Below are 21,128 nucleotides of genomic sequence, written 5' to 3' on the forward strand. Positions count from 1 at the left end.
TGTCTCATACTCAGCAATTTTATGCATCTCCTTGTTTATACTTGCTTATGCTTGTTTATACCTTGTTTATACATCTTCCATTTTACATCTCTTTGTTTATACTTTAATGCCTTCTCTATGCCCCTTAATTCCCTGTCATGCTCATAAGATCTATCATTAAGAAAATTCTTATACAAAACATGTATCTTGAGAACAACTTCAACACCAAAACATCCACCTTTACCATGTTTTTTACTTCAGTTTTTGCAACTGGGTGCCTTAAAACAAACTATCTCTGTTTATACCTTTTTTTTGGATACTTTTGTGAAACTTTTTCATACATTTTTGTGCATAGAAAACTGTTAATCAGTAGCAAATAAACAATTATAGTCAAAATATGGTACAATTATAGTTGGATAATTTTTGTAGCTAAAAAGTCGGAAGTGATGATGCTGATACAGGCCCGCATGCAAGAATTTACTCAAAGGGAGAAGGGCTTGAAACAAAAATACAAAATGGTGATTTATGAGAAGAGTATAAGAAATTACTCAAAGAAATCAAAACTCACCTTTCTAGAAGGAGTTACAGTAGGGCTAGAAGGTGTTGTGGGAGGATTCCACGAGTGACCTGCATATTGAGGCACAGGAACTACGCCAGAAATTGGAACAAAAGCACTTAAGTACTCTTCAAGTAATGTGCTATAGATGCTATCAACTGCAACTTGTGATGACATTCCTCTAGCATATGGAGTGTGAATCAGATGATGCACAAATGAAAATATGAAGAATTCAACAGGGTCTATAAGAAAAAGCAATTATTTAGCATATACATAACTACAATTGAGTTTGATCCTCTCAAACGTGCTTTTAGGTCACTTTATTCCTTAAATGACGGAATTTCTGTAAATTGAAATCCATTACTTCACAGGAATTATGCATAGTCATGTATAAGTAAGATTTGGCCCCCCTAAGGACGGCAAGAAGGGCAATTTCATTAATACAAGCACTAATCAACTGAGCTAACATGTTTATAGGCAAGAAATGCATCCCAAAAAAGTTAAAAAGATCGGCTACAATGTATAGGAGCCGATATACTGCCCCTGTAGAATTTTTTTTTCGTAGCAAATTGGCAGCACCTGCATCAAATCAAAGTTTCACTCAATACCACTTTTTTTTTAGAGAAACAAATACATTGACCAACATTAGACCACATCGTATAGCTACCCCCTCAACTGGTGGAGCTAGAAGAAAATAATAAAGGTGGATACAACAAGTAAAGTCATAAAATGAGATTATGAAGTAGCCTAGAAATGTTTGAGGATTTTACTAAAACTCATTTTTGAATTAAAGTCATCGAGTCCCCGAGATCTTTAAGGCAGGAGAAAAAATTTAAATAATCATACCTAGAAAGAGCAAGGGGGGTATGTAAGTACATGAAAAAAAAATACTAAATAAATTTAAAATCATGCAAGAGAACAGAAACGAATCATGATTTTAGCAGATAGAGAGAGGGGACAAGTATTCTTGTAGATGTCAGATGCGAATTTTAATTTTGAATAAAATTTAATGACTGACGTTATATTCATTCATTCCCTGGCGTATTACCTATTAGAGATTCACTTCAAGCGTTGCGAGCCATTTTCATCTGAGATGCTTAGCAATCTCAGATGAAAAAAAACATCTTTAAGCCATAATCTTTTTGTGCTTGTACATCACCAACCTTTGAGCAGTTCAGTGCTATATATTCTGGATTATTTTTTCGCTATTATGTCAAAACCTCTGAAACAAGATATTTATTTTTAAAAATCACTAACACAACCCCACAAAGGGCCGAATTCGGCGTTCGCAGTCGACAAATCATATGATTACACGAAAACTGGCAAAAATACAAAAACAACAACGAAACATCAGAATGAATATACATTTGTGAGTCAATAATTTAACTCTAAAAAGTCAATCAAAAGTTAAAAAGATAAAGTGGTCGAACTAAACTTAAACAAATACAAGTCAGAAAAAATATAAAAAGAGACATTAAAAAAAGGGGGGGTCAAAAGAAGTGAATAAATACAAAGACAGAACGAGGTATAAATATGTATATAGAAATTAAAAGGGACACTAAAAAAGTGTCAATAATTTAACTGCATAAAGTCAATAAAAGTTAAGAAGATAAAAACTGGTCAAAAAAGGGGAGGGGGACAAAAATAAGTGAATAAACACAAAAAAAGAGAACGAAATATAAATGTATACAGAAATTAAAAGTGACACTAAAAAAGAGTGGGGGGGGGGGTAAACAAGCAAATAAGTGAAAGAACCTGGGCAGCATCATCCAATAAAAAAAAAGAAGAAAAGGGAGAAAATAGTGGGATATTTTATTCATTTTTTTGTGATGAAGGGGACAAAAGTTCTTTCATATCTGAAAGTAACGAGCGAATGGGGGACAAAATAGGGCTGGGCTCAGAAACAGCACGAGGCGGCCGTAATCTGGATGGGGAGTGACGTTTGGGGAAAATACTTGCCGTATGAGGGATTGTTATTGCATTTTTTACAAAACGGAGGCACAACGAAACCCTCCTGTGCTCAAGGGTTTCCAAACTAGCTTTTCTTAGGAACGGAGAGTATGGCACCTTGCCTTCTTTGAAAATTATTCGCAAGGCTCTTTTTTGGATTGATTCAATATTTCCGATTCTTCGCGAGAGATACCCGGGGGCCAAACTGGACAAGCATATTCGAGATGCGGGCGGGCAAAAGACGTGTAAGTCCTTAAGGAATGGGAAGGGGGGAGGCTAAGTTTATTTAGGAGCTTAATGTGGATCTTTAACGTGAATGTCTCACTTTAAATTTGAAGAAGCTGTAACGCCAAGTAATTTTAAGGAGGACACAGAAATTTGCGGAGGGATAGGATTAAGAAATCGGGGTAAGGGTTAGAGAAAACAAATCGGCATTATCATGGACTTAGAGGGGTTTACTGTCATGTCTAAGTCCAAGGCCTCGTCTCCAATTTCATTGAGGATACTCATAGGGTCACTTATTAAATTTCTGAAGTAAGTTTCAACAACAGTTAAGTCATCAGCAAATTTCCATCGGTCCGGAAATTTCTTTGCGACGCTGTTAATTATGACTGAAAAAAGGAGGGGACCTAGGAGAGTACCTTGGGGTATCAAAACCAGGCTTTCCGTTTATCTTTTTCAAAGTGGCTATGAAACCCTGTTTCCAAATTGTTTGAATTCACCCAGACTCGGTAATCTCGTTAAACAGGACAGACAAGGGCTTAGAAAGGAAGTCACTGAAGGCACTAATAAGAGGGAAAGGGATATCTAAAGAACAGACATTTGATTTTCTTAGCTTTTCAATTCTTTTTTCTATCTCAGGCGGGGAAATAGTGGGAAAAGAAGGGGAAAGGGCTCCTGTTTCTAATTGGTCAGACAATGCTAGAAGGCTCTGGACAATGGAAGCGAGGAATTTATTTAGATAATTGGCAGTAACATCAGGGTACTCGGGTGGATTGAAGTTAAGCTGCTCAAGCCTCCTGCCACATAGCTTTTTAACCTCGGAATACCAATTTTTTGGTAGATTAGTGAACACGTCTTCGACCGTATTTTTGTAGTACGATCGAGCCAATTGACGAATTTCTCTTTTAATTGATTTTCTTAGTTTATTGGCTTCATCCAGTTTACCGTTTTTGAAAAGCTTCAATTTGGTTTTGGTTAATGAAGTGTTTATCACTGGAGCACCTTTTAAATCTTTTTTTCTGCAAAAAAAATTTGATATCTATAAATTAGCTTTTTGTGGAGGGTAGCCATTCTCTCATCAAGCTTTTTTAAACTACAAATATCAGACCGATGTTCAGTGTTCAGCCACATACCAAAAGAAAGAAGACCATAATTTTTGAGAGGGTGGTAAGCGCCATAAGTTATTGAAAAAGAATGCTTAAAATTTGAAGAGGGAGATAAAACAATGAAACTCGCATGTCCAGAGTGTAGACTTCGTGGTGTTCGTGGAACGGTTCAGTGCAATTGGTGCCAACAGTGGTTGCATTCCAAGTATACAGGCATATCTATTGAGGAGGGGAAACAATGTGGTGAGTGGTTATGTTTAAACTGTCAGTCGCCCCTTTCTCTGAATGGTCCTGAACCACCTATATCCCCACGTTCTCTACCCCCTTGACTCAAAACGAGCAGAAATTAGCATGGGTAGGGCTGACACCCCCCCCCCACAGTGGCGGATCGAGGATAGGCCAAAGGGAAGGGAGCTAGGTGTTGGGGGGAGGGGGGGTGTATGAAAGCACCAGGGGTATGGGGGGTATGAAATACCCCCCATCGAGGGGGAAGGTCCGGGAAAATTTCTCAAATTTAAATGTAAAATGACACATTTTTAGGCCTTTTTAATTCTTTATTAACCAGAGTTTAGAGGCAAAAAATACGGTTTGAATTAAGAATATTGACTAAAAAATTAAATAATTTTGAAGCCATTAAAGTGTTTTTGCATTAACATATCACATCTGCATATCTAGCCCTTTGACCATAAGAATTTGAACGTTGAAAGCTATTACCTTTTTATTTCAAGTATGGAAATACTTTTAGTGCTTATATTACTATTTTTTCAAATGATTAAGTTTTTAAAATAAACCCATATGTACATTTTTAGTTATTCTACCTTTATAATAAGGTTCTATAATGCATTACTTATTATTCCTTATTTTAAAAGGTGTAAAGCAGAAGTATTGTATAAGTTTTAGCTGGGTTACTCTTATCCTGAACTTAAAGGGTAACAGTTCAAAACAAAAAATAAGTTGACTATTTAAAAGGGCAGTAATAATATTTAAAAAAAAGTATTCAAAAGAAATTTTGATGTTAAAACTTTTTTTGATAGTGCAATGCTATGAATAAGTCATTCGAAGGCCCAATTTGACAAACACATTTGTCTTTTGTTTTTAACTGACTAAAATGATGTAAGACTTTATCTACATCGATATTCCTTTCCTTATGAATATGAGCCAGTGCAATCCCGTTCAATTCGTCTTCTGTCATGGTTGACCTGAGATAACTTTTTACTCTTCACTGTGAAGAAAAACTCCGCTCGGTCCAGGCAGTTGTGACCGGTAACGTAGCGAATATCTGCAACAAAATTGCTAAGTTTGAATAGAAATCTCTATTAAACTTTGACAAAGCAATTTCACAACTTTGTGGAAGATTCTTGGAGATTGCAAGATTATTTCTTCTCCTAATTGCAATGCTATGGCTTTTGAATATGCAAATACTTTCTTGAAGTCAATGTCTACTTCCGTTCTCATTTGTTTGAGTTTGCTTAGTATTCACATTATATAACCTTTTGCAGTTGATAGGTCTTGTTTGGTGTCTTGGAGAAACTTACTCAGTTTTACAGTATGAGCTAAGCAATAAACAGCTGCGTTTAAACTTACGATAAAGTCACTTCTTCTTAATGCGTCTCTAAAGGCAACTGCTTTAGATGTCGTTACTAAGTCTTTATGTGATTCCATATGATCCAGTAATTCAGACACAGAACGAATAAGCTCATTAAAATAATAAGGCTGTGATGGCGTTCAACCCATCTCGTCAGGCATAAGGACTTCAATTTCCTTTTCTGGGGTTCTTCAAGAGGAGAATTCGTAATTCTCCTGTAACATATTATATTCTCTAACGAAGACATTCGTTTCGCTGATCCTTTGACGAAACTCAAAACAGACAATACTGTTCCCGTCATATTCCTTATAGATTGAACACTGCAACTTTTTGTTATAGCCTGCTCAAGTTCAACTGATGGCTGAAACAATGAGTATAAAAAGCCAAAGGCTATTCAGTAAGCAACAAGGCTTTAGCCCCATTAAATTTTCCAGACATATTTGAACCTCCATCAAATCCTTGTCCCCTTAGGTTTGTCAAATTTAATCCCAGCAAATTCAATGTGTTAACAGTAGCAGTTTTTATTTCAACTCAGGTTGTTCCCTGCATTTCAGCAAACCCAGCAAAATCTTCTTTGAGGGATGAGGTCTTAAGATCTACGTAACGAAGGCACATGCTCATTTGGTCTTCAGTCCTGATATCTGTTGTCTCGTCACATAGGATAGAGTAGAATTTAGAATTCTTAGCATCATCAAGTATGTCCTTACGAATTACCTCCCCAATGGATTCAATTATTTCATTTTGAATCGTTTTACTTATCATAGAACAAGTTTCTCCAGCATTTTCCAAGTGACATTTTAAATATACGTCACCTGAGTCTAATCTCAACCCTAAAAGGCTTCGAAAGATTCCTTGCTAGCAATCCTTCTCGTTGAAATTCATAGTTTATCTAACCACCGTCTCGATGTCCTCTTGATGCAAGATTATTTCTAGCACAAAATATTACCGTTTTTGTGAATAGGGCGTAGGCGATGTTTGTTAGCATCAATGACGGCTTGCTTACTCTTATCCAACGAAACAACTACAGTTGTCTTATCCTCGGACTCCATCAGCTTCACAAATTCTGACGCCTTTTGAACTGCATATTTGTGATAATCTCTTTCCTGGTGGTTTCGAAAATCCTCTAAAGCCTTCTTGTATTTCGTCAGTAGTTGATTCACAAACTTGTATAGATCCTAAAAAAAGAAAAAAGACATAATTATTGATGGTTTTATTTTGCTACTGTAACTATTTTATCCTTTTTATCAACTAAAAGAACTTGTTTCGAACTCTGTTTTTTATGGATTTAGATTAAATAACATAAATGAAATTATTTTATACTAGCAGTTACCCACAACTTCGCTCATAATAAGAATTAGAAAGAAAATGAAATTATGATTTTATATAATACATAATAATAAAAAAGAAATAAAGAAAAATCAAGTTATGAAACAGCTGTGACAACGTATCCCTACGTGAAGCTAACTACCACCTGTTTGGAACATTGAAAATGTTAAAACAAATCATCCATTTGAATTATAAGGAAAAAAACTTCTAAAGGTGAATTTTAACAATCTAAATAGCAAAGGACCCGTCCAAGGTATCTATTATTCCCAGATAAGAAGTATCATCCATATCTTTGCACTCGTTATACAATTGGATAGTCGACAAAGAAACACTAATTTTTTTGTTTACAAACAATCTACGATTTTATTTATATAAATTCAATAAAGATTGCCTACACGCCCCTAATTTCAAAAAGCCCAGAAAATTATCATCAGCCTCCCCCACCCCCCAACAAATCTTAAACTGAACAAAGGTAATGAAAACTCTTAACAAAGCATATGTTAAAAGCTAGCAGACCACTAGAGTATACCTGACTGCCCAAACCAGCACCAGTTAGGCCAAATAAAACACAGTATTTGCAGAAGGAATCATATTTTTTTTTTTGCTATATGCAAGCCAGTTAAATGAATTGAGCCACTCGTATCTGAATTTCCTTGACTGTTTTCCCTCCAAATTTACAGGAAAGCAATAGTCAGAAGATAGTTTCCAGGTTTCTTTTAACAATTTGTAAGTTTCACTTTCATTTAATACTTTTCCGACTGCATTTGCTATATCATAAATGGGATATTTATCTTCAATGTTGTCCTGAAAAATTACCTGCCAAACAAACTTCAATAGCACAATAACCTTAAACCCATATGCAACCTCGCTACAAGCATACAAACACTTAATTTGAATAACAAGGGATTAAGAAAACTTAGAAAATTAACTTAAGAAGGGCTGATCCATTCAGTTAATGAACAGGACAAAAAATGATAATTTCTTAAACCAATTTGGCCTGACATAACATAAAGACAGAAAAACGAGCAAAAATGGGGCTTTTAAAGGCCAAATGAAAATACTGACAAAACACAACAAAGCGAATATTTCGAGGGGACAAACGCCTCTCTTCTTCAGCACGAAACACAAAAATACAATCAATGAGAGTACCAAAGAAAAAAAACAACAAAATAAAACGCGGAAAGTCAATGTGAATGTGGAAAAACCAATAAAAAAAAAAAATTAAAAGATGAATGAAATTCAATAAAAGCCAAAAATTATAAGAATTAAAACCAAATACCTAACAACCATGAAAGTGGGTTATTCACCAATATCTCCAATTTGCAAAAAATCCAAAAATTTGAACCACTGTCAACAAATAACTGAGAAATAAAGAAAAAAATCACTCAAACCAAAACAAACCAGCAATTGAATGAGTTGGAGAGCTATGTCATCTGATTCCTGATTTTAATAATTGCATTCCTTGCAGGCACTCTTTGAGACTTAAGGGGTTGTTGATGTGTCTGATTAAGTGATTGGGAAAATGGTATAAGGTTTATATCTGGGACTACTAAAGTATCAACTTCTCTTTTGAGAAAACTGAACACATTCACATTGACTTTTTGCGTTTTATTTTGTTGAGTTTTTTTTTTTTTTTTGCACTCTAATTGATTGTATTTGTTTGTTTTGTGCTGAAGAAGAGAGGCGTTTGTCTCCTCAAAATATTCACTTTGTTGTGTTTTGTCAGTATTTTCATTTGGCCTTTAAAAACCCCATTTTTGCTTGTTTTTCTTTATTTATGTTATGACAAAAAATAATGAAAAACGAATAGGGCCAGACTCTGCTGACGTATGGGAGGGAGGTTGAATTGAAGGGGAGGGGGTACCCAATAACATAAACAAAGAGCCCTCAAATCACAGAATCATGCCAACAATCATCATATACAAGTTAAAACCTAAATAATGTAGGACCTATTCAAGCAAGAAATGGCACTATCAAACTTTACTTGCATCAAAATTAATTTTATAACATTAAATTGTGAATGTTTCCGACATTGCTTAAAGTAAGAAGTATTCATTAAAATTACTTACGTTTGATTTCAAAGGTCAGTCAGATTGAACAGAAGTGCTTGTTGATGGTTCATCCGTTTTTGCCTCAACACTAGGCTAATCATAACATCTTTGTCATGCTCTTCAACTTTTGTTGTTTATTAACATGAGAAAAATAACTTAGTCAACTTTTTCATCATTCAAAATTCACAAATGCATGATCACTGACAGAGGGAGTACTGGACACAAAATGAAGCACTAGCACACTAGCACTGCTGCTAGAGGAGTGAGAGGTGCAGGTGAATGACCTTGGCTAGCCAGACAGTCCATGACCTTGGTCAGATGCACAGATTCCTCTGATGTTTGGCAGCTGCACAAAACAAATTACCCATTTTTTCTAGTATAAATTGGATACCCAAGAGGGGGGGCGATAGCCCCCTATCCCCTCTCTGGATCCACCACTGAGCCCCATGTCTTCAATACCGGAAAATAATTTGCAATTTACAGAAAAAAAATACATTTTAAATGTTTTAACTTTAATAAATCAAAAATTATTAAGACTTTAAGGAATTTATAGGAATGAATACATATTTTTTCATTAAAGTGCAATTATGTTCTGGTCTTGAGAAGGCATGATGTTAATTTCTGCTTGTTTTGAGTTTGACTATTGTAATTTTTGTTTGTTTTGTGTTTTATTTGTTTATTGATGGTGGTTTGTGGTTGTTTTATGCTTGGTAGATTATTTGATTTTATTTCTACTCATTTTTGCTTTAATGGAGTTCTTTACTTTTCTTTGAAAAAAAATAAAAGTCTTTTTTTTAAATCAATTTCTGTTTGTTTTTATTGACATAGTCTTTTTCATTGTAAAAGAAAATAAAATTTTTAATATTTTTGTTTTTTTTTTCTGTAATAATCCATAGTTTAGTATGCTATTTCTATGTTGGAGAAACTTTTTCAAGATTTTTAACAGCATGCACCCTTTTGAAAATCTTGACATAAATAGTATTGTTTAATTTAGTTACTTAAATATTGCCTTTCAGCCAGTTGAATATTCCACTCATGACCCCCCAGGCGTTTCCTCTTGATACGGTAAGCCGTCCCAAGAATATTGATGATATGCCCGTATCAGCAATCTGTATGCACATAGTATGTTTAAATTAATTCAACTTTCCCCTAAATTTCCCCAGATGTTTATTTCAACACACTTAGCCTTGGTAGTACTTGCTACAGTACTTGCAGCAGTAGTTTTAGTGGTAATAGGGGTAGTAGTAGTAGTAGTGGTGGTAGTTGTAGTGGCATGCAAATATTGCCTTTTGGTTAATTGATCATCTCCCTTATTGTTTCCTAAAAGTTCCAATTAATATACTAAGTCATTACTGAGCTATGCCCTTTTGAAAACCTGTATACAACTAAAGTATTTTGATTTAGTTCAATACTCCCCTCAATATTCTCTGAAAGCCTCACCTAAATGTCCTTTGTTTTTTTGGAAAGTAAAGGTATACATACCTTTCTGAATAATATATACAAAATGTAAACAATGAACAAATTACCCAACTTACAGCCCTTACTCTGAGGGCTGTAGGAGATTTGACCCCCCCCCCCAAAGGCACAATTACTTGACCTTTCAACAATGCTGAAGGAAATAGAAGTCTCAAGATTTTGATTCAATGTCTGTTTTGGGAAATGATGGGCATGAATAAAACATTCAACATTATTTCTTGATATGTTCACTATGCCCAAGGGCTGTCCTCAGCAAAAGAAATGAAGAAATAACAAATATAAAAGAAACTTACATTAAAATTCAATCATAAAAACTAAAAAAAAAAAATCAAAACAGCCCTAGCATCATTGCTTCAAGGAAGTTTGAGTCCTGGTTGAACTTTCTAGAGGTAATGATGCTAGGCCTGTTTTGAAAAAAAAATTGTTTTTTTGTTTTTACAATTGAATTTTAATATGAGTTTCTTTTATATTGGTTTTTCCTTCATTTGTTTTGCTGGGGACAGCCCTTGGATATAGGGTTGAAGTTTCATTTAGCATCACATTCCACTGTCTTATATAAAAAATGTCCCTATTGTTCTACTTATTGCTATTGTTCTATGATGGAAAGGCAGTGTGGTCTTAGTTGCTATTTAAAAAAGGCTTGCCTGAGCAAGCCTTTTTTCTAGACTGAAACATTAAGATTTAAGTAAGGAGGATCATTTAATTAAATAATAGAATTTTATTTAAGGAATCAATTTCTGATATGAGACAAAAACTAAAGTGATTACAAGGCATTAAAGCAAAGGGAAGCTTTAATGTGTAGGAAACCACTGGTCTTACCCTTGAAAATAAAAAAAATCACAAAAGGGGTTATTTGTAAATACTTACCACCCTTGAAATATAGTAAGCTCTAGGCCTACAAAATTACTAGAATATTCTTTATTCCTTTTGATTCTCAGGAATGTACAGTGGCTTGATAAACTACTGGGCAAAGCAGAGCCTGTGGTAAAATTCTACTTTAGTTACTTTTGGCTATCTTGGAAAGGGGTTGGGTTAGGAAAATGAAACTTTCAGGGATGGATGTACATGCTAAGGTATGTCCCGGGAAGGTACTTTGAAGTACTTACCTCCACTCCTCCCCCCCCTCGATATAATGGTAAATTACTACACATTACTAGTTTTTTTAACTCATATTTCATCCTATATTACTATCATAATTATAAATCACTGCTTACCTTACACAACTTCAGCTTTTAACCTTGCTCATTAAAATATATTCCAAAATCCTATTTAAATCCTAAACCATTTAATTTCCTATCCTTGCTGACTATTGTTATGGTATAATAAAACCAGGTTTGTTGTGATATCACAACTTTGCTTATCAGAAACCCTTACCCTTGAGGGTAGCAGGCACATGCCAAACACCTCTGTGTTGATAAGACCATTTAAACTGTATTAATTAGGGAAAGGATTTGACAAGAGAGACCAGTAAAAATAACCTAATCGTTATAGAGGACAAATTATGTCATGGGAAGATGTTTTTGAAATCCCTCTTCCACCCAGACTCAAAATTTTCCAAAATTCTACTTTAGAAGCTTTTAAAGTATTTCTAAAGTACTGATAGATAGAGCACTAAAAACATCAAAATCAACTTTAGAGGACATCCTACGTAATAGAAGGAGACTTGTTAAATTCACCTTCCCCCGATACTCGAAATTTTCAAAAATTCTACGTTAGAAGATTTTTAAATATTTATGAGGAACTAATAGTTATAGTGCTAAAAACATTAGAATGGACTTCAGAGGACACGTTATATCAGGGGAAGAGGTTTTTAAAACCCCCCTTCCCTCCAAACTCAAAATTTTCCAAAATTCTACTTTAGAAGCTTTTTAAATATTTCTAAAGCACTAATAGATAGAGTGCTAAAAACATCAGAATCGACTTCAGAGGACACGTTATATCACGGGAATAGGTTTTTAAAATCCCCTTCCCCCCAAACTCAAAACTTTCTAAAATTCTACTTTAGAAGCTTTTAAATATTTCTAAAGCACTAATAGATGGAGCGCTACAAATATCAGAATCAACTTCAGAGGACAAATTTTGGTACGGGAAGATGTTTTTGAAATCCCCTTTCCTCCCCAACTCAAAATTTTCCAAAATTCTACTTTAGAAGCTGTTTAAATATTTCTAAAGCATTAATAGATAGAGTGCTAAAAACATCAGAATCGACTTCAGAGGACACGTTATATCACGGGAAGAGGTTTTTAAATCCCCCTTCCCCCCAAACTCAAAAATTTCCAAAATTTTACTTTAGAAGCTTTTTTAAATGTTTCTAAAGCACTAATAGATAGAGCGCTACAACTTTCAGAATCGACTACAGAGGACACGTTATATCACGGGAAGATGTTTTTAAAATCCCCCTTCCCCCCTAACTCAAAATTTTCCGAAATTTTATTTTAGAAGCTTTTTAAATATTTCTAAAGCACTAATAGATAGAGTGCTAAAAAAATCAGAATCGACTTCAGATGACACGTTATATCACGGGAAGAGGTTTTTAAATCCCCCTTCCCCCCAAACTCAGGACAAGTGGTTGAGGAGGGGACAGCCCCTTTCATATACGGAATAATTGAAAGTAAGTAAGAACTGAAACTGAAAGTAAGGAGCGACGTTAAAACTTAAAATGAACAATAATTATTCCGTATATGAAAGGGGCTGTCCCTCCTCACCCCTAGCTCTTTACGGTAAAGTAACGTAAAGAGCAAGGCGTGAAGGAGGGGACAGTCCCTTTCATATATAGTATAATTGCTCTTCGTTTTTAGTTCTAATGTTGCTCCTTATTTTCAGTTAAAAAAAAACTTTTTTTTATTACCGAATCTCATAAAGATAATACTTTTTTCAACATATGAAGAATTATGTATATTGCAATTATATATTTCTGGTTTATATGCAAAGTAACACAAGAGATGAAAATTAACGTACAAGAGAGTAGTGAAGAATTATGGTATACAAAGTAATATTTGGCAGGGATAGTCACTAGTGATAAATCACTAGGGGTGGCAACATGATTGGATAATTTTCGGGAATTTGGGGAACCAAATTTTTTTTGGGGCGGCACAGAGATTTCTGGGAAAATCCCCAAAAATTTGGGAATAGTGCAAGCCCTGCTTGATTTCTAATCAGGAAAATCAAAATACTTAAACCTCACGAGAAAAGAAAAGCTTCGACTTTGCGGTTGACGCAATAAAGAATTGCTGCAAAATTAATTCAAAGTCAACCAAACACCGCCACCTCTTCCAGCGGCGCGCATGTGATGCGCCAGCGCCGTTGTGACACTTCAGTGGCGGTCAACTGAGCCTCTTGTTGGCAGCGTTTGGTTGATGCGCCGGCATGGTGCTGGGGTCTAGGTAAGACACAGAGCGCTACAAACATCAGAATCAACTTAAGAGGACAAGTTATGTCATGGGAAGATGTTATTTAAAAAGCTTCTAAAGTAGAATTTTGGAAAATTTTGAGTTTGGGGGGAAGGGGGATTCCAAAAACATCTTCCCGTAACATAATTTGTCCTCTGAAGTTGATTCTGATATTTGTAGTGCTCTATCTCTTAGTGCTTTAGAAATATTTAAAAAGCTTCTAAAGTAGAATTTTGTAAAAAATTTTAGTTTGGGGGGGAAGGGGGATTTCAAAAACATCTTCCCATGACACAAATTGTCCTCTAAAGTCGATTCTGCTGTTTGTAGCGTTCTATGTCTTAGCGCTTCAGAAATATTTAAAAAAGCTTCTAAAGTAGAATTTTAGAAAATTTTGAGTTTGGGGGGAAGGGGGATTTCAAAAACATCTTCCCATAACATAATTTGTCCTCTGAAGTTGATTCTGATACTTGTAGTGCTCTATCTATTAGTGCTTTAGAAATATTTAAAAAGCTTCTAAATTAGAATTTTGGACAATTTTGAGTTTTGGGGGAAGGAGGATTTCAAAAACATCTTCCCATAACATAATTTGTCCTCTGAAGTCGATTCTGATATTTGTAGCGCTCTATCTATTGGTGCTTTAGAAATATTTAAAAAGCTTCTAAAGTAGAATTTTGGAAAATTTTTAGTTTGGGGGGAAGGGGGATTTTAAAAACCTCTTCCCGTGATATAAAGTGTCCTCTGAAGTCGATTCTGATGTTTTTAGCACTCTATCTATTAGTGCTTTAGAAATATTTAAAAAGCTTCTAAAATGAAATTTTGGAAAATTTTGAGTTAGGGGGGAAGGGGGATTTTAAAAATCTCTTCCCGTGATATACCGTAACGTGTCTTCTGAAGTCGATTCTGAAATTTGTAGCGCTCTATCTATTAGTGCTTTAGAAATATTTTAAAAAGCTTCTAAAGAAAAATTTTGGAAATTTTTGAGTTTGGGGGGAAGGGGGATTTTAAAAACCTCTCCCTGTGATATAACGTGTCCTCTGAAGTCAATTCTGATGTTTTTAGCATTCTATCTATTAATGCTTTAGAAAAATTTAATAAGCTTCTAAAGTAGAATTTTGGAAATTTTTGAGTTTGGGGGGAAGGGGGATTCCAAAAACATCTTCCCGTAACACAATTTGTCCTCTGAAGTCGATTCTGATATTTGTAGAGCTCTATCTATTAGTGCTTTAGAAATATTTAAAAAGCTTCTAGAATAAAATTATGGAAATTTTTCAGTTTGGGGGGAAGGGGGGTTTTAAAAACCTCTTCCCATGATATAACGTGTCCTCTGAAGTCGATTCTAATGTTTTTAGCACTCTATCTATTAGTGCTTTAGAAATATTTATAAAGCTTCTAAAATAAAATTTTGGAAATTTTTTAGTTTGGGGGGAAGGGGGATTTTAAAAACATCTTCCCATGACACAAATTGTCCTCTAAAGTCGATTCTGATGTTTGTAGAGTTCTATGTCTTAGCGCTTTAGAAATATTTAAAAAAGCTTCTAAAGTAGAATTTTGGAAAAATTGAGTTTGGGGGGAAGGGGGATTTGAAAAACCTCTTCCCGTGATATAACTTGTCCTCTGAAGTCGATTCTGATGTTTGTAGCCCTCTATCTATTAGTGCTTTAGAAATATTTAAAAAGCTTCTAAAATAAAATTTTGGAAAATTTTGAGTTAGGGGGGAAGGGGGATTTTAAAAACATCTTCCCATGATATAACGTGTCCTCTGAAGTCGATTCTGAGATTTCTAGCGCTCTATCTATTAGTGCTTTAGAAATATTTAAAAAAGCTTCTAAGGTAAAATTTTGGAAATTTTCGAGTTTGGGGGGAAGGGCGATTTTAAAAACCTCTTCCCGTGATATAACGTATCCTCTGAAGTTAATTCTGATGTTTTTAGCACTCTATCTATTAATGCTTTAGAAATATTTAAAAAGCTTCTAAAGTAGAATTTTGGAAAATTTTGAGTTTGGGGGGGAAGGGGGATTCCAAAAACATCTTCCCGTAACACAATTTGTCCTCTGAAGTTGATTCTGATATTTGTAGTGCTTTATCTATTAGTACTTTAGAAATATTTAAAATGCTTCTAAGATAAAATTTTGGAAAATTTTGAGTTTGGGGGGACGGGGGTTTTAAAAACCTCTTCCCGTGATATAACGTGTCCTCTGAAGTCAATTCTAATATTTTTAGCACTCTATCTATTAGTGCTTTAGAAATATTTAAAAAGCTTCTAAAGTAAAATTTTGGAAATTTTTGAGTTTGGGGGGAAGGGGGGTTTAAAAAACATCTTCCCGTGACACAAATTGTCCTCTCAAGTCGATTCTGCTGTTTGTAGCGTTCTATGTCTTAGCGCTTTAGAAATATTTAAAAAAGCTTCTGAAGTATAATTTTGGAAAATTTTGAGTTTGGGGGGAAGGGGGATTTAAAAAACATCTTCCCATAACATAATTTGTCCTCTGAAGTCGATTCTGATATTTGTAGCGCTCTATCTATTAGTGCTTTAGAAATATTTAAAAAGCTTTTAAAGTAGAATTTTCGAAAAATTTGAGTTTTGGGGGGAAGGGGGATTTAAAAATCATCGTTCCATAACAAAAGTTGTCCTCAGATGTTGATTCTTATACTGGTAGCACTCTATCTATTTGTGCTTTAGAAACATTTTAAAAGCTCCGAAAGTAGAATTTTGGAAATTTTTGAGTTCGGGTGGTAGGGGGATTTTAAAAACCTCTTCCCTTGATATAACGTGTCCTCTGAAGTCGATTCTGATGTTTTTAGCACTATATCTATTAGTGCTTTAGAAATATTTAAAAAGCTTCTAAAATAGAATTTTGGAAAATTTTAAGTTTGGGGGGAAGGGGGATTTTAAAAATCTCTTCCCGTGATATACCGTAACGTGTCTTCTGAAGTCGATTCTGAAATTTGTAGCGCTCTATCTATTAGTGCTTTAGAAATATTTTAAAAAGCTTCTAAAGAAAAATTTTGGAAATTTTTGAGTTTGGGGGGAAGGGGGCTTTTAAAAACATCTACCGGTGATATAACGTGTCCTCTGAAGTCAATTCTGATGTTTTTAGCATTCTATCTATTAATTCTTTAGAAAAATTTAATATGCTTCTAAAGTAGAATTTTGGAAAATTTTGAGTTTGGGGGGAAGGGGGATTCCAAAAACTTCTTCCCGTAACAAAATTTGTCCTCTGAAGTCGATTCTGATATTTTTAGTGCTATATCTATTAGTACTTTAGAAATATTTAAAAAGCTTCTAAAGTAAAATTATGAAAAATTTTGAGTTTGGGGGGAAGGGGGATTTTAAAAACATCTTCCCATGACATAACGTTTCCACTGAAGTCGATCTTGATGTTTTTAGCTCTCTATCTATTAATTCTTTGGAAATATAAAACAAGTTTCTAAAATAAAATTTTTGAAAATTTTGAGTTAGGGGGGACGGGGGATTTTAAAAACATCTTCCCGTGATATAACATGTCCTCTGAAGTCGATTCTGAGATTTGTAGCGCTCTATCTATTATTGCTTTAGAAATAATTAAAAAAGCTTCTAAAGTAAAATTTTGGAAATTTTTGAGTTTGGGGGGAAGGGGGATTTTAAAAACCTCTTCCCGTGATATAACGTATCCTCTGAAGTTAATTCTGATGTTTTTAGCACTCTATATATTAATGCTTTAGAAATATTTAAAAAGCTTCTAAAGTAGAATTTTGGAAAATTTTGAGTTTGGGGGGAAGGGGGATTCCAAAAACATCTTCCCATGACATAATTTGTCCTCTGAAGTCGATTCTGATATTTGTAGTGCTTTATCTATTAGTACTTTAGAAATATTTAAAATGCTTCTAAGATAAAATTTTGGAAAATTTTGAGTTTGGGGGGAAGGGGGTTTTAAAAACCTCTTCCCGTGATATAACGTGTCCTCTGAAGTCAATTCTAATATTTTTAGCACTCTATCTATTAGTGCTTTAGAAATATTTAAAAAGCTTCTAAAGTAAAATTTTGGAAATTTTTGAGTTTGGGGGGAAGGGGGATTTCAAAAACATCTTCCCATGACACAAATTGTCCTCTAAAGTCGATTCTGCAGTTTGTAGCGTTCTATGTCTTAGCGCTTTAGAAATTTTAAAAAAAGCTTCTAAAGTAGAATTTTAGAAATTTTTGAGTTTGGGGGGACGGGGGATTTATAAAACCTCTTCCCATAACATAAATTGTAATCTGAAGTCTAGTCTGTTATTTTTAGTGCTCTATGTATTAGAGATTTAGAAATATTTAAAAAGCTTCTTAAGTAAAATTTTGGACAATTTTGGGTTTGGGGGGAAGGGGGATTTCAAAAACATCTTCCCATAGCATAATTTGTCCTCTAAAGTCGATTCTGATATTTGTAGCATTCTGTCTGTTAGTGCTTTAGAAATATTTAAAAAGCTTCTAAAGTAGAATTTTGGAAAATTTTGAGTTTGGGGGGAAGGGGGATTTTAAAAACCTCTTCCCATGATATAACATGTCCTCTGAAGTTGATTCTGATGTTTTTAGCACTCTATCTATTAGTGCTTTAGAAATATTTAAAACGCTTCTAAAATAAAATTTTGAAAAATTTTGAGTTAGGGGGGAAGGGGGATTTCAAAAACCTCTTCCCATGATATAACGTGTCCTCTGAAGTAAATTCTGAAATTTTTAGCTCTCTATCTATTATTGCTTTAAATATATTTAAAAAAGCTTCTAAATTAAAATTTTGTAAATTTTTGAGTTTGGGGGAAAGGGGGATTTGAAAAACATTGTCCCATGACATAAAATGTCCTCTGAAGTTGATTCTGATGTTTTTAGCACTCTATCTATTAATGCTTTAGAAATATTTAAAAAGCTTCTAAAGTAGAATTTTGGAAAATTTTGAGTTTGGGGGGGATTCCAAGAACATCTTCCCGTAACATAATTTGTCCTTCGAAGTCGATTCTGACATTTGTAGTGCTCTATCTAATAGTGCTTTAGAAATATTTAAAAAGCTTCTAAAATAGAATTTTGAAAAATTTTTACTTTGGAGGAACGGGGGGTTTTAATAATCTCTTTCCGTGATATAACTTGTCCTCTGAAGTTGATTCTACTGTTTTTAGCACTCTATCTATTAGTGCTTTAGAAATATTTAAAAAGCTTCTAAAGTAGAATTTTGGAAAATTTTGATTTTGGGGGGAAGGGGAGTTTTAAAAACCTCTTCCTGTGATATAACGTGTCCTCTGAAGTCGATTCTAATGTTTTTAGCTCTCTATCTATTTGTGCTTTAGAAATATTTAAAAAGCTTCTAAAGTAGAATTTTGGAAAATTTTGAGTTTGGGGGGAAGGGGGATTTCAAAAACCTCTTCCCGTGATATATCGTGTCCTTTGAAGTTGATTCTGATGTTTTTAGCGCTCTATCTATTAGTGCTTTAGAAATATTTTAAAAGCTTCTAAAGTAGAATTTTGGAAAATTTTGAGTTTGGGGGGAAGGGGGATTTTAAAAACCTCTTCCTGTGATAGAACGTCTCCTCTGAAGTTGATTCTGATGTTTTTAGCACTCTATCTATTAGTGCTTTGGAAATACTTTAAAAGCTTCTAAAGTAGAATTTTAGAAAATTTTGAGTTTGGGTGGAAGAGGGATTTCAAAAAAATCTTTCCATGACATAATTTGTACTCTAAAACCAATTAGTTTATTTCTACTGGTCCCTCTTGTCAAATCCATTCCCTAATTAATACAGTTTAAATGGTCTTATCAACACAGAGGTGTTTGGCATGTGCCTGCTACCCTCAAGGGTACAGGGTTTCTGATAAGCAAAGTTGTGACATCACAACAAACCTGGTTTTATTATACCATAACAATAGTCAGCAAGGATAGGAAATTAAATGGTTTAGAATTTAAATAGGATTTTGGAATATATTTTAATGAGCAAGGTTAAAAGCTGAAGTTGTGTAAGGTAAGCAGTTATTTATAATTATGATAGTAATATAGGATGAAATATGAGCTAAAAAAACTAGTAATGTGCAGTAATTTACCATTATATAGAGGGGGGAGGAGTGGAGGTAAGTAGGGTAAGACACCCAGTAGTTGGCCACCTCCCTATTCTCGGACAGAATGTAACTAACAGGGAACCTAGCTCTAGGCTAATGTGCTTAGAAAGTTTTTATACAAAGACAAAGCTGGTTTCCCTGGTCACTTAGATATCCATATGGATATCTAATAGTATCCATAGTAGTGTATAAAAAATTCCTTTATAGTATTATAGTAGTGTATAAAAACTTTCGAAGCACATTAGCCTAGAGCTAGGTTCCCTATTAGTTACATTCTGTCCGAGGATAGGCAGGTGGCCGACTACTGGGTGTCTTACCCTACTTCAAAGTACCTTCCCGGGACATAGCCTACCTTAGCATGTACATCCATCCCTGAAAGTTTCATTTTCCTAACCCTACCCCTTTCCAAGATAGCCAAAAGTAACTAAAGTAGAATTTTACCGTAATATGCTTATTCAAAATTGCAAAAATCCTAAGTCTAACCTAAAAATCCTAACTGATTTCTATCTTCGAGTTTGAAAGCCTCCTACTACATAAATGATACTTACTTAATAAAAGAGACAATGGTGCACTTGCTCCTATTGGTATATGAAACTTTGGCTTGTAAAATGCTGAACAACTACCATCTTCAAAACAATATCTGGTACTTTGTGGAAAGTGAGCAAGAGGAAATTCAAAAGCCACATTACTCTCAGAAGATAGTTTAAAAATACCACTAAAGAATGGTCCTTTGATACTTAGAAAATTATAAACAGCATTGAATTCATAAAACTGGGTTGCTTTATTCATGGACTTCAAATTCCATCCAGTAGGACAAAAGGCATCACCAAATACATGTTTCATAATATCAGATATTTGTGTCTGCAGTTCCCTTGTATTTTGAGCGTGCTGTATCATCGTTGCAAATGTTTGACATTTATGTGGAATAGACCAAGTGTATATGTTGCTTTCCATTTTTTCTCCTGGTCACGTTTTAAAAACTTTGAATTTCATATTCAGTGAAACGCTGTCTAAGAATTACCGTTCGACCGTCACCGCCGGGGCTATGTCCGAAACAAAAGCGGTGTTTTTGCGGTGTCCTCCCTACCATGATGTGGTAAAAATATACGGTAAAGTTTGATTCTTGCAATGCATCTACGTCGCTACTATTTCAAGAAAAACTCATTTTTTGATTTATTATTTACTTACCCCTTTATCTTGTAAATTGACATTAAAGTCTTGATTTTTTAAAGTAGTTGATTTTATCCTTATATTTGAGCAAAAAATGTAAAAAGAGCTAGAGAAACTGACACCCCTGGATCCATCCCCCCAGATAATGCATGGGAAACAAGCAGTCTTTAATTTTAAGTCTAAAAGTTTTTGTCGATTTCCAGCATTCTCATCCGTTCTTAACCATCAATAGCTCGTCTAGACCATTTGTTTTCTGTTAAATTGGG

At 34.4% G+C, this 21,128-nt stretch overlaps 1 protein-coding gene across 1 annotated transcript in view; it reads right to left on the bottom strand.

Moving 5' to 3' along the window:
* Positions 1-20,662, bottom strand: part of LOC148954393 (sphingomyelin phosphodiesterase 4) — a 90,903-nt gene extending 70,241 nt beyond the window's left edge. The window contains exons 1-2 of the mRNA XM_089087077.1: positions 20,241-20,662; positions 548-777 (exon numbers count right to left, since the gene is read on the bottom strand). Coding sequence (XP_088943203.1) covers positions 548-777; positions 20,241-20,646 — 636 coding nt within the window. The 5' untranslated portion in view covers positions 20,647-20,662. The remainder of the gene's footprint in view (positions 1-547; positions 778-20,240) is intronic.
* Positions 20,663-21,128: the final 466 nt, after the last annotated feature.

Source organism: Artemia sp. Qi Xiang Cuo, chromosome 3, assembly GCF_049724085.1.
Source record: "Artemia sp. Qi Xiang Cuo chromosome 3, ASM4972408v1, whole genome shotgun sequence".
In the NCBI taxonomy this organism is placed as follows: Eukaryota; Metazoa; Arthropoda; class Branchiopoda; order Anostraca; family Artemiidae; genus Artemia; species Artemia sp. Qi Xiang Cuo.